The 14,626-nt window shown below is 40.4% G+C and overlaps 1 protein-coding gene across 2 annotated transcripts in view; it reads left to right on the top strand.

Annotated features, from left to right (window-relative positions):
* Window positions 1-14,626, top strand: part of EVC (EvC ciliary complex subunit 1) — a 45,232-nt gene that overhangs the window by 22,969 nt on the left and 7,637 nt on the right. The window contains exons 12-17 of one of the 2 annotated variants that reach the window (XM_068149494.1): window positions 2,211-2,423; window positions 6,515-6,624; window positions 8,337-8,547; window positions 11,406-11,612; window positions 12,403-12,547; window positions 12,738-12,846. In XM_068149494.1, coding sequence (XP_068005595.1) covers window positions 2,211-2,423; window positions 6,515-6,624; window positions 8,337-8,547; window positions 11,406-11,612; window positions 12,403-12,547; window positions 12,738-12,846 — 995 coding nt within the window. The remainder of the gene's footprint in view (window positions 1-2,210; window positions 2,424-6,514; window positions 6,625-8,336; window positions 8,548-11,405; window positions 11,613-12,402; window positions 12,548-12,737; window positions 12,847-14,626) is intronic. The other variant, XM_068149496.1, reaches the window with a different exon arrangement.

Here is a 14,626-nt window from a genome sequence, read left to right on the forward strand (position 1 = left end):
GTACAAATAGTTTTGAACTATTTTGTTAGCTGGAGTCACTTTGGTAGAATTCAATCACATCTGCAATCTTCCCTAAATGGAACCTTATGCTTTCTGCTACCTCATTTTAAAAGGCCATTCCACTGTTCTTTTTCAAGTGTTGCTTTAAACAGGGTAGCTACTGCACCATACCTGCTATGTCCTCTGCCTGGGGCATGCTGTCCACCTTAGGGTCTGGGTTGCAAGGACTGCCTGGGGTCTAATGTCCATGTGATTATGTGTTCAGATTAAAGAAGCTGGCAGCCAGCGTTTCTTTGAGCACTGGAGAGAAGTCAGTATTGTGATTTTCATCACTGAGTGTGTTTTGTGATCCTGGATCACAGATGAGACCAGTATGTGCAAGATTGTGTCCTGCACAGAGGAGAATTTCTAACAGACCTCAGAGGGAAGTTGTTCAGTCCTGTTAAAAATGACCATCCCAGGGACTTAAAGCACCTGAACAGGTTTCCTGTTGCTTTGCGTGCCAGTTTGCAGCACTCCTGAAGAACCTCTGCTTTCCACCCTTGTATTCACCCAGTAATTTAATTTTCCAAGGGACTGTTAATGTGAAAAACTGCTTCTGGAATTCTAATCCTACCTGCTTGTCTTTTCACACACCAGTTTCAGCAGACTATTTTTGCAAACAAATCTCTTTTCATCTAAAGATAGTCACATTATTCCTGGGTAACTATGTACCCACTCTGCTAGTGCCAAAAGGAAGTATACACTATATTTGAAGCTGCAGGGAGTGCAAGCAGAACTCTATTCACTTGGTCTTTAAACAAAGTGGCATCAAGGCCAGTACCAAAATACCTTCTTTGTGTTGTGTGCAAAAGATTTCCTAGTAAATAATAGTTTAGAGCTGTCAGTGTGCCAGGGAGGTGCTATCAGTTCTGCAGCAAAGGGATTTAGCTGCCATAGGTGGAACTCTGTTTAAGAATAGATTTCATTAATTCCCTGCCTGAGATCTTTTGAGACTGCAGTAGAAATGCCACAGACTCCTCAAGATTGCTTCTGAATTCTATTCAGACCCAAGAATATTTTTTTTCTACTTCCAAACACCCAGTAAAGGTAGGGCAACTTGTCCTGTAGTTAGTAGTAAAGATAGTTAGAAGAACATGTTTAGAACATCTAAATAAATCTCTTAGTGTTTCAATTAAGAAGTTCTAGATTTTGATCACATAGGAAATTGTAATTAAACCTGTATGTAAAAGAATGCAGCAGGTAGAAGATTTGACTTACTCCTTTGATAGAATCGTTAAGGTCATCATGTCCAACCATTAACCCAGCACAGTCAACTCCACCACTAAAGAGATCCATTAACACCAGCTCTACACATCTTTTAACTACCTCCAGGGATGGTGACTCAACCACTTCCCTGGGCAGCCTGTTCTTACAACAGGAATCCTGAAGGGTTTTAGAAATAGTAGCCATATTTTAAGGAAAAGAAAAAAGCAGAAGTGTTGTCAAGAGAGCTAACAGTGATTTACAGTGAAAGCAAAAGCAAGTGGACAATAGATCTTTTTGGACTGGTAGGATCATGTGGAGCTCACACAAAAATAGATCTTCATACTGCTGGAATACTGTAGTGTCTGTATGACCTTTCCAGTGGTTTTATTTTCTCTCTTCTGCTGGGGAAAGCTACTTTCCTTCACTCCTTCTCTTCAGGGATTATCTCAAATTGTAGCAAGTTTGCAAACACGGTTTGTACCATCACTTTGAAAATGAAGTGATGTGTTCTCAACAGACGTTGGAGCTTGGATGCCATCTAACTAAATCACCCAAACCCTTCCTCTGGCTGAAACAGCCTCAACAATTTAAAACCACTCATATGGGACTAGGTTTAATAAAACCACCAGAAGATACTTGTTTTCCTAGGCTCGAACCTTCCATCAGAAGGAATTTGAGTAATTCTATCCTTCAGGCACTGAATCAACTGTTAACACAACTAATGTCAGGTTTGCCTAATTAAAAGCTGTACTGTCCCTTTTAACTCTTCCTTCTTTCTTTCTGTCATGCATTTCATATCAGCACCTTCGAAAACATGCCTGTGATTGGTCACTACCCCAGTGTCTTCACTGGGACATGGTTCCCTCAGTTGCATCATGGATACATGCAGTGAAACAGCAAAAATGGGCTGGGAGTTCACTTTCTCACCTGTATTTCTCTGTCCTTCTTTGTCTCTCTGTTAGGAGCTGTACTCGAAAGCTTCCCATGCTTTGGAGGAGTTGGTGATGGAGCTGTTTCTTCAGACCCTGCCTGTTGTGACTGGCCTCTCTGTAAGAGAATGTGAGCTTCTGAAAGAGGAATGGCAGGAGAACTTGGTCCCTCAGCTGGAGAAATGGGAGACCCACCGCCAGAGACGCTGGAAGCTTTTCCAGGAGCAGCTATTGCAAGAAAAAGAAGTAAGATCCAGATTACATTCTGGGGCACCAGGTTCTAAAGCCAGACCTATAGAAAAAAAATTACCAAAACACTTAACTGTGGGCAGTATTTTGTCTATAAATATACAACCCAGCTCCAGACACAGGTCTAGACTTGGGATAGGCAGTTTGACATGCAGTGTGGAATAAATATATATGCTGTGCATGTAGACTTGCATAGAGGACTCAGAGAGTAATTACTGAACATCTGTCCCCAGTGTTTGATAGCTTTGTCAGCACAGAAACAAATTTTGGCAAGGCTGCTGTCTGATGTCCTCAACTCTTGAGCACCTACATAAACAGTTCAAAAAAACCCTCCAAACTTTCATATGCTCTGTTTGGAGACATGTGAGTCCAGTATACAGGAAAAGAGGGAACACAGTGATAAGTATCTCTTAATTTTTATACATTCATATTGTAATGGTTGGAAACATGTGATAGACACTTTATGTAAAACTGACTTACTCTGGGAAGGTGAAGCAGCACACATCCAGCTTTCCTGCTCTGTCTGTGCTCATCAGAGGGGGCACTGACACCAGAGACAAGCAGACACAGTACATGTAGAGGCATATTTATTTATTATCTTTCCTAACATTTATACATATCTGGAACATATGTCCTTTGGGGGAACAGAAGCCCTTTTGCAACTGAAAAGAAAAAAGATCAGTTTCTTATTTAACACTGCCTTAAATACTTGAGAATGTGAGTGAGGCAAATGGGAATGCACAGCTAATGAAAATAAATGTTCAGCATTTTCCCACATCGTCCCTACCTCATGATTTCTGCAGAGGAACTTTCCTGCCTGGACAACGGTTTGAAGGAGCAGGCTGCTGCACCAGGCTGAGGGGTTTGCTTGGCATTCAGTGTGCATCACACCCCATCTACAGGCCGTTAGAGAGAACTGGCACTGCTTCGATTGCCTTAGTCTGTGCTCAAAAAGTCCATCTGAGAGGGGAAAAAAGAGTGAGCTTACCTGGATCTAATTTGCTGTTGTATCTGATGTTTAACTCAAGGTATTTTACGGGTTTCATTACCTACAAAAGGCATATTTCTCACCTTTTTGGCCAGAGAGTAATACCTAATGTTAGCAGTGCTCCAGAAGATCTTGTGACAGACTTGTTGCCAGGAAGCAAAACACAAAGAAGCTTGCAGAATAAAACTGGGGTAAGAGTTCTGTCCAACACCCAGAAAACTGGACCAGTATCAGCTAACCAGTTATGACATGGTGTGCACATTATTGCCTTCTCTTTGGAATGGCTCTTCAAGAAACCAGGCATTCCTTGGAGCTTTACTCCCCCATTTACCATGCTTTTGTCACTGGTTTTACTGGTTAAAAGGAAGAATAGGGGAGCCTGAGCTCTCCTTTGGACACTGACTCTCTGCAGCAGCATGATTTTTCTCCACTCTGTACTGACCTGTCTCTAAGCAAAGTAAGGCTGTTCCCAAGAACAGGAAAGCTCGGAGAGGTACCTGATGACTTGACCCAGCATTGGAAGATCAGCGTAGCACAAAGCTTGATCTTTCCATCTGGCTTGATGAAATAGTTGTCTCCTTTTTGTTGGTCTTCAGCCATACACCAGCAGCCTCAAATTAAGATTCTCAGAGGAGTTGTGCTGTTGCATTTATGCCTGTAAGTGTGAGTTCTATTATTTTGGAGAGGGAAAATACCCATCTCTTCCAGCCCATCCCAGTTAGCTGCTGGAACCTTGCTTCCAACAAAACATGCCATGTTGTATTTGTTCTCAGCTGATCCTTCCCTTCCTGATCATCTTCCTAATGGCCATTTTTGAAACAAAACACTGCTTTAGTACTGGTCCAAATCTCAATCTCCCTTATTTATCATCCCCTCTTCAATGCATAACTCCATCTTAAATGTGTAACTCACCTCCTTTCCTCTTTGTTCTTTTACTACTTGTGTGGCTGATGTACTTCTACTGTTCAGTTGCATAACTGCTCCAGGGGGATTTTCTGCTGTGTTCTCAGCTTTCCATTGGTCTCAGGGAGGTAAAGAGACCTTTTAAAAATGTTACATATGGCTTACCTTAAATGCTCTCATAGTGGAAAAGGTGACTCATTCTTTTCCTTTGAAAGAAGCCGTATTCAGGACTACAGAACTAGGCTATTTCTTTGTAAACAGAAATAAACAACTGGTCCCTATCTTAGTTCTCATTCTGTGTGTCTTTTTGGATAGCATATACTGGTAGCAGCAGAGGTGCTAAATTTTGGGTTCTTGGCTGCATTATATCACTTACCATTGTAGTTGGAATTCAGACAATGTCTCCTGTCCTCCGTGTCTTGGTGATCTATGCCCTTGCAGACAGGTCCTTCAAGAGCAGCTTCTTAGTGAACAACCAGGTCTCCAAAAATGATGGAACCATAGCCAGACTCTCATTGAAAATCAAAGTGCATCTAGAAAGTAAAAGGTAATTTTCAACCCTTCTATTAACTGAAGAGACATTAAAATATACAAAGGGACGAATCCAGAAGATGTATGCAGAGAGGTGTTAAACACTAGGAAGCTGTAGCCACAGAGCTGCTAAAGGGAAATATTGATACAGTCATTACTTCAGGCATTTGCCATCTGTCAGGATGATACTTGGAGACCTGGTAGACCTTGATTTGACACTTTCAGCGTGCAGTCAGGGAAGCACTGTGCTCTGCTGTGCTCTGTGATTTTTAACAATTGCCTAGGCTCAAATCAGTTCGGGTCTGGCCACACAGGTAGGTCTTGCAGCTCTTTCTGAAAACAGCCTGGTGTGCTCCCTGGTGTCACAGAGACATTCAGGCTGTGCTTCTCATGCTCAGCTGCACTCTTTCCATCTGTCTTCTGTTGTTGACTGCCTGCCCATCCTTCTCAGGCATCCTGCTCAGAAGCATGTGTTTTGGTAAGGTTTTCTGCATAGAGAGGGATCAATTACATCTGTTGCTGTGTATACAAGAGAGAAGGTGCTATCCAAGAAAGACATTTATATTTAAGCCAAAGATGACGTGGTTTCTGGTGTCTGCACTTCATTCTGCACTCACAGATAAAGCCTCTCCCCTGCACAGATCACTGGTTCCCAATGAGGAGATTATCAAATCCAGCAGGAAGGCCTAATACCACTCCTACTACAATTCCTAGCACCGACACTTAGGCAATTACACATCTAATTCTTTACTAGACAGAATGATCTAGTGAAACTTTGCTGGCTACAAGAGTGGAAGACAAGGTCCCTTCCATTCTGAATGAGGCTAGAACATGAAGTAAAGCTGTCAAGGAGCCTGGGCATTACTTTTAATGCAGAGATCTGCATACAATCTGCACAATGTAGGCAACCTGCATTTATCCAGCTGCCAATGTATCCTAAAATACATTCTTCATCTGACAGTAATGGCGTTTGGGCCTTAAAACTGTTTCATTTTATGGCTTATTGTTCTTTAAATTCTGGCAGTATACTGAACAAAATCTTTAGTCATTATCTCCAAAAGTTTACAGTCTAATGGAAAAATCCATCAAAGCATTGTAAAATTAAATCCTTTCAGATACATATGACCCTGAAGGAGCTGTGAACTTGCAGGCTATTAACTTAATCACACGATCTCCACTTCTAACTATTAGCACTGTGTACTGCACACGAAAGTGTGATGAAAGATGCTATCTTTATTTTGTTCACTGAAAATAAAAACATTCTCCTCTAGTGAAAAAAAAAACTAAAATAGAAAAATAAAAGCCCACTGCAAGCTGCTGATAAGATTTGAGGCAATATTTTGTGCCATATTGTTAATTTTTTTTCTTCTTAGACTGTGGCTGAAACCAGAAAATCTGAGAGATACGCATCTCAAGGCAGATCCAAACCAGTGCAAAGCCTCCTTTTCTTTTCAGTGAGCTCTGTTTAAGCTTTTGATCATTGAGAAAAAGATATTCCTAAGTAGAATAGCTTTAATTTAGTATGAGTTTGTTTCTTGAAAGAAGGGGATGATTATTTTTTTTTAGCAAAATAACATCAAATAAGCCCCTGTTTCTTAGTGTGGTTACTAGAATGACTGAAACCAGAGTATCTTGCAATTGTCATTTTTTTCCCTCCTGCTTTTAGCTGTGGATAAAGGAATATACTGTGTCTGCTGTGATGCAGAAACACCTGTCTGAGAAACAAGAGAAGATAATTCAAGGTGTCGTAAGCAGACTAGGATGCCTCGGTGATGGGTAAGTGCTGGTGTAAAACTGCACTGCTGCATACACAGATAAAACCTTGTGTCTATCACCTTGTGCAAAGCAGTGTTGGGGCACTATCACAGAATCACCAAGGTTGGAAAAGACCTCAAAGGTCATCAAGTCCAAGCTGTCACCACAGACCTCATGACTAAACCATGGCACCAAGTGCCACGTCCAATCCATTCTTGAACACCTCCAGGGATGGTGACTCCACCACCTCCCTGGGCAGCACATTCCAACAGCTAATAACTCTCTCAGTAAAGAACTTTCTCCTCACCTCGAGCCTAAATTTCCACTGGCACAGCTTGAGACTGTGTCCTCTTCTTCAGACAGAGAGGCAGTTACTCTAATTTGTTTGTATCAAGGACAAATTCAGAAAGAGATGTTGTGACTCCTGGTAAATAGAAAAAGTAGTCTCCTGCAATTTGTCAAGTGGTGTAATTTCAAACCTTGAGCCAGCCTCTCTTTGCACTCTGTGTGTCACACTGGACTTGGATAATCTTTAAGATAAAATGTTCCATCCAGCACCATTAAGCTCTGCCTTTGCTTTCGGCAAGTGCAGTACCACTGACCAGCACTTTGTGTAATGTGATTCCTCTGTCTGTATTCACCAAAGAAACTTTTAGTTTAATCTCATCCTTGTATAGCTAAGTATCTCTTTTTCACAATTCTGTGTTACCTGGCTTGTTTAGATCAAGCTACTTCATTTGCCATTGTTCTCACATTCTCAAAGATCAAAGAATATGAAGACTTGTCTGTTTGGAATATTAGCATTATTGCCATTGCACTCCTTTTTTGACTCTACTTTTCAGTTTAACCTTACATTTACACTTTCTCTCACTTCAATGTTATAGAATGGAATGGGATAGGATAGGATGGAATGGGATAGGATGGATAGGGATAGGATGGATAGGGATAGGAATGGGATAGGAATAGAATGGGATAGGAATGGAATAGAGTAGAGTAGAGTAGAGTAGAGTAGAGTAGAGTAGAGTAGAGTAGAGTAGAGTAGAGTAGAGTAGAGTAGAGTAGAATAAACCAGGTTGGAAGAGACTCTTGAGATCATTGAGTCCAACCTACCATCCAACACTATGTAATCAACTAAATCATGGCACCAAGCACCCTATCAAGTCTCTTCCTAACCACCGCATTCAGAGCTCACAAGGTCTTACACATGCACCTATTAGATACAGGCACAAATAATGTTATCTCAAATCTGCACACAGATTTCACTCACCTGGTCCAGAAGCAACACTGAAATTTGCTCTCCTATTTTAAATTCCTCACAAACATGGCTTCAGCCACTGTGCCAGCTGTGCCAGCTAACACCGGCCTCTTCAGTGTCGCTCCAGAGCATGCCTCCCAGACATGCTGTCCTTTGTTTTCTTGAAATAACTTTCCTGTGGTTCTGATTACATTCTCTTTTCATCTTACTTCAAGTCTCCTATTAAAAAATTACTTTATTAGTAATTATAGATGACTATTTATCTATTTGGTACTACTTTTATTTTAACTTCAGTGTGACAGAAGTCTGTCACAGCAATACCCACTCTAAACGTGAGCAGCTTTCCAGGGCATGGCTTTGTACGAGAAGACATAACAAAGGTAAACTCTTGTTGTCTTTGAGCAATGGCTTCGCTGAATACATCTGTGCCAGTCAGCAGACAGCTTACCTGATTAATTTTTAATGATCTTTTTTACAGGTCTGTTAACTACATACTGCAAAAACACCGACTGCTGCTGTGTTCAGTACTCAGATGGTTAACCCTCCGAAGAGTTGGAATGGCAGCACTGGCCCGCATGAGACTGTCCAGAAAGAAGAGCTTGCTTCAGGAACTGAGAGAGCAACATACCCTGCAGAAGGGATCTTCCCTGTGTCAAGATGAGGACCAGTGGCAGTTACAGAAGGCAGTGGTAGGTACAGTGTCTGTATCTATTTTAGATAAAAATACCAACATACATAAAGACTTAAGATAAGCTGCTACTAAATCTGCTGGGGATCATAATATGCACTTGAAAAGGTCTTACTTGAGCATCAGAAGAAATTGTGCCCTCCACCAGTTCCAGCAATTTCTTCTATAGTGTCACCATTTTCTATTCTTTCTTCTTTGTTCTCTGTCTGTCTGCTCAGCATCCGTTCCTCTTAACAGCCTTCCAAGTAACGTCTCCTGTTGGTTGAGGAGGTGAGAGGAAGTTTAAGGTATTTTTTTTTTACTAGATATTCCCACAGCTCCTTTCAAAATCTATGACTGTTTCTCAGAGTGAATTAATTAAGTGTTGTTGGTTATTTACTTATGCATTGGATAGTTACCTGGAACGACTCCTAATTCTAGATTTCAACCTCAGATGACTCTCCTAGTGGGTGTCAGTGGTAGCCCCTGCTCAACCCACTTCTGCTGCAAGTTGTTTGAACCCATCCAACACTTTGCAGCCCTGTACTCCATGCTCTCACTGTATAATTAGATGAGAGCTGATATTCTGCATCACTCTAATACTAATTTGCATAATACAAACCCTAATTCTGCACTTGGAAGAGGAATAAGGAAATTCTGCCTGCTGCCATTTCCAATATTTGTTACTTCTGTCAAAGCAGGTCCTGTTAAATGTAAAAATCTCAAATTCCCATTAGCCTTCAGAAGAAATGAAACATAAAATAGTAAAATACAAATGCATATGACTGCATTCCTCTTGCTATGTGCTTTCAATTACTCCCTCTCACTTAGCTCCCACAGGGCTGTTAATTGAGGCAATCACTGTGTTTCCTAACAAAAATTAAATGTCCCCAGGTATCACTGTTCATTTGGCCTCTCTTCATTACAGACTTTTTTCCAAGGCCAGCTAAAAGCCACCTCACAGAGAACTGCTTAGAAATACATATGGGCCCCTCAGTTCAGGAAGGATGTTGACTTGCTGGAACGTGTCCAGAGAAGGGCAGCAAAGTTGGTGAGGGGTTTGGAGCACAAGCCCTATGAGGAGAGGCTGAGGCACCTGGGGTTGCTTAGTCTGGAGAAGAGGAGGCTCAGGGAGACCTTATTGCTTTCTACAACTACCTGAAGGGAGGTTGTAGACAGGTGGGGGCTGGTCTCTTCTCCCGGGCAACCAGCACCAGAACAAGAGGACACAGTCTCAAGCGGTGCCAGGGGAGGTTTAGACTGGATGTTAGAAGGAAATTCTACACAGAGAGAGTGATTACCCATTGGAATGGGCTGCCTGGGGAGGTGGTGGAGTCACCATCATTGGAGGTGTTCAGGAGGAGACTTAATGGGGTGCTTGGTTGCATGGGTTAGTTGATTAGGTGGCATTGGATGATAGGTTGGACGCGATGATCTTGAAGGTCTCTTCCAACCTGGTCTATTCTATTCTATATGTCCTTGCTGCCAAAGTAGGGCTTAAGTGTGGAATTGTGAAAAGTCAGAGGGGAAAAAAAAAAAACATGTTTTGAACAACCTCCAAAACTAGAACCAGCATACAAAGAGCTAAGGAAAAAGTTCATTTACAGATAGTCAACCAGAGTTTTAGCCATAAAAAATCAGTTACTGCTTGTGACAATTTTAGACTGGCTGGCTGGCTGTTGATCTCATAAAATACAAAACAACACTAAAGAATTCTATCTTGAAGATGATAGCATGACATTGGGTTTCTTAAAAACAAAGATACACTACTTAATGACATTCTAACTGTCTAAAAGCCCCATCAAAAACATATGCCTGAGCTATAAATAAAAACATGTCAGAGTAACCCAGCATTAATAGGGACACCATAATTTTCCACAGATGAATGTGGGCAGAGCAGGTATTGCTTAAATAGGCATCAATGCTGAACCTCCTAGAATAATTCAATGTTATTTAGCCTTGAATAAGTATATTAATATAAGAAGGGCAAGCAACTCAACAGAGGACAATCTGTGGAAGACTGATACACATAAGGAGGACAGAACAGGTTATGCTGGTGAGTGTAAACTATTGTGTGCTAAAGAGAGTTTAGGTAGAAAGTGAATTTAAAAAGCAGCATAGAAAATGGTGGCAAGGATGGTCCAAAGACCTCAAGAGACTAAAACTTTTCAACATGAAAAAAGAGGTAGTTTCTGGAATGTCACAGGTTTCAAAACTGACATAAAATATATGAATAGAGAACAATTTTTCACTTGTTTCTAATAAAAGAGCATCCAGCACAAAGGTATTAGATAGCAGGCTCAAAATTAAGAATTGTTTGGAGAAGCTGTGGAACTTACTACCACAGGATGCTCTAGACCTCATAGCCACAGGATGCTGTAGATGCCAAGAGAGAAAATGGTTTCCAAGTGCTGTTAAATGCTTTCATGACATCTCTGAAGGGCTGTTAAGTACCAATACACCAACTTTTTCTCAAGTGGACCTCACAAATTGCACAAGTATTCCAGGGTTTATTTGCCTTGTTCCTGTGCACTTTATCAAGACATCCATAATTATCTCTTACTGCACTCAGGATATTTGACCTAGAGTGTTCATATTTTTTCATAGGAATCAGACCAAATTTAACAGTACAGAATACAAAGATAGGAATACATCACCTGGATATGAATGATGGGACAGGATGCAAACTGTTACTGTGCATACCACGACAGAGGCAACAGTTTTGTTGCAAAGACAAATGTGTTGAGTGACTGTACATAAATACCTACTGGAAGTCAAATTATTCTGAATATTAAAACAGTAACATTCTGGGTGGGTGTAGGATTTTCCCTTAAGTGAAGCTGAGTAAGTTTGTCAACATGGAAGTTTTCTGATTACCAGGAGTCCCACATTCTGGAAGAGGAGGAGAAGCTCGAGGAAGAAACACAGCAAACCCACTTAGAATTTCACCAGCAGCTAGTCACAGAAATCAAAGAAGCCCTTCAGTTTCTTCAGCAGCACATGGAGCAGGTGATTGGGCAGACACTGCTGCAGCATGCCAGACAGGAAGCTGGAAAAAAGAATTCAGATGATGGACAGGATTTCAAGGTATGGAAAAGTTCAATAGCAGTTTCCCATGCAAAATGAGTGCTACTTTGCTAAAATGGATGCAGTTTCATTTATGCACTACCCTATGCCTGGAAGTATCAGGAGACCACTACAACTTGTAGTAAAACTGAAGTTACTTTGCAAAGTACTTGCAGACTAACACTTATGCAGAAGTGCAGTATTTCTTAGTGATTTCCTATAGCAGCCAAAACAGTTTTTATTCAGCCAAACCCTGGAACATTAAAAGAACTGAGAGTAGCTCTTGATGATAGAGAATAACAAAAAATGAGGAAGAAATAGAGGTAATTATCCTTTGATGAAGGTTTTATGGTTAATTAATAGTGTTTGTGTATTAACAGCTTAATATTAATTCATAGACAAATAATTAAGTAAAACTAAAGCTTGCTTCATAGGTTAATAACAGTATTACAAAATATGTAGTTGGATTTTCTATGTAATGGAAAGTTGTAGCAGATCTACACAGATACTTATTTACTTTGCTCACAGTTCAGTTGACAGGTAAAGTGGGCTATAGAGATTGACCACATAGGGGAATGGCTCTTTCCCACATGGAGGTGAGGCACATTCAGGTGGTCCTGCTCTGGCATGGGGGTTGGACTAGCTGATCTTTCAAGGTCCCTTTCAGCCCCTAATGTTCTGCTTGCCAGTGTCTCACATTTTCAAAGCAGGAAAATACAAATACAAACTCAGATTAGCTCTTCAGTTTTGCATCAAAACACTTCAGGTTTTGACTTAGAAAATTAATTGTGACTTGTGTTTTGTAATACAGGAGAGACTGGTGGAAGCTGCTGTAGAAAGTGTGTATGGGACCAGCAATAATGTCAGCAGGTTGGTGCAAAACTACTATCAGCAACTGGGAAAAATCACAGAAGGCTATGAAGGGAAAAAGCTTCAACAGTTGAAATCTTTACAAGGTATGCATGAGATTAACTATAGGATAATTCTGGGTGTTTTAACAGACCATTGTCTTACCACTTGCTGCTCAAGATAACAGATACCTAGAACAGGGATTCATTTGTGCTGCTGTGAAACATAGATTGTAAGGTTACCACAACACAGAGTTTGTCATTCTGAGCAGAAAATTTTACAAAGACATTATTTCAGCAGAAAGAGCTGAAAGGAACAGACTTAGGAAGAAACAAGAGATTGAACTGGCATTGAAAGAAGAACTGACCCAAGGCCTCCTGAACGTGTCATCCACAGTCCATCAAAGGTAAGAGCAGACAGTAGCACTGCTGCCTTTTTAAATGTCATGTTTGCAGAGCCACATAAATGTCTAACTGAATAAATGTCTTAGTTTTGCATTTTAGATTTGTCTTTGATGGAGAAGAAATATCTGTTGCCAAACTACATCTGTCCTTAGATCTCAGAGAACTATTTTCTCATTCAGTTAACTTTTTGATGCTCATTAATTACAGACTGAATAACTATACATAGCCCTCTTGAAAGAGAGAATTAAAAACAATGGCAAAGCATTTGCCAAAGTTTGAAAGGAATTTAACATAAATGTGGGATGGGAACCAATGTTGTCTAATTCATTACGTTCCATCTTCCCTGCTTTGAACTTCAAAAGTGTTTGTTAGTTTGCCATTGAGTAAATGCATACCACAAGGAAGAGAAAAAGGTTGAAGCATAAGTAATGGGAACATTGTAGTGAATGCCTTGGACTTGCACTAAATTTAGAGTGGAATCTCTCAAATGTTAATTGAATAAAAATTATATTTAATTCATTACTGATGTCATGAAACTTGCAGTCCAGACAAAAAATCCCACCCTGTAACTCCAAAGGAATAAGCTGTCTTAAAAAGCTGTAGGACTTGGCAGGAACATGATACATTTTTAAATGATTTCATGTCTTTCCTCTTGGTTTATTATCCAGAGCAACAGAGCATCTGCAATTTTGACACTGTAAAGAGGTTAATTCTTCTTTTAGACATTCTGTTACTTCTAAGTTGAAAGGAATGATTGCCCACTTTCTGGCTTTCATCCTTATTTGGGTTAGTATAGAAATGGATTAATGCAATGAAGGGCTTCACTGTCAAGTTTATAATTCATTCTGACACATAAATTCACTTCTACCTGTTGTCTCATTTCTTTCCTTCATAATCTATTCTAGTGTCTTAAACTAAAATACAATCAAATTGGTTTCCATGCAAGAAGAAACGTGGTATTAAGGACTGTAACTACTCAGTATCTAAGCTGGTCTCATAACCATTAGAAATCAAACCCATTTTCTTGTTGTGATGATTTCTTTTACAGTCAAATCCCAGTCCTCTGTAAGTTAATGGCAAAATTTAGTTTCCCTAACTCCTACTGAACTCAGCACAGATTGTTTTATATCTTTTTGCCCTTGGTGCAAGGTTATGAATGTGAGTTCAGAAAGCAAGTTTTGAAAGCTAACCTTCTGTAAGCACTGACATTAGCAACCTCATTATGTGTAGATGCCAGAAACAATTTGTGTTATCTCCTTCCCTGAGGAATCTGATGGGTGATTGACAGCATTTCTTCATGGTAGATCAGGCAAGAGAAGAGAAGAAGCACAGCTTTAGCAAAGTTGCAGCCATTCAGGTTCTACTGTGTTAATATTCATTTTTTAACCAGCCAATTATAAACTAAGAATATAGTTGTCAGTGCTCCCAATTGCCAAGTTTTGTATTACCATGTTTCTGGCTCAGTCTCAGCCTATTACTAAAGAGCCATGAAAGAAGGGCCTAATTCTGAATCCCTTATCCTCACACCTGATCTTCTAACAGCTTGTCATTTTGGCAAGCAGACAGTAAAGCTGACTTCAGAAACAAAACAGTGGTTTTGAAAGCAGACTTAGTACTGAAATCCAGCTCCCAAAGTCCAGGTGTGAACAACCTAAACTTCTGCTCCAGTCCTGCCTCTGAAAGAAGCTTGTATCCCATGGAGAGACAAGGCAGATCATTAAAATGAGTAAATCTGTCTAAAAATCTACTGCAAAGTTTTTATCCCAACAGAAACAGGATGGC

Source organism: Melanerpes formicivorus, unplaced genomic scaffold, assembly GCF_026170545.1.
Source record: "Melanerpes formicivorus ecotype bairdi unplaced genomic scaffold, bMelFor1.0.p_v2 SCAF_18, whole genome shotgun sequence".
Lineage (NCBI taxonomy): Eukaryota > Metazoa > Chordata > Aves > Piciformes > Picidae > Melanerpes > Melanerpes formicivorus.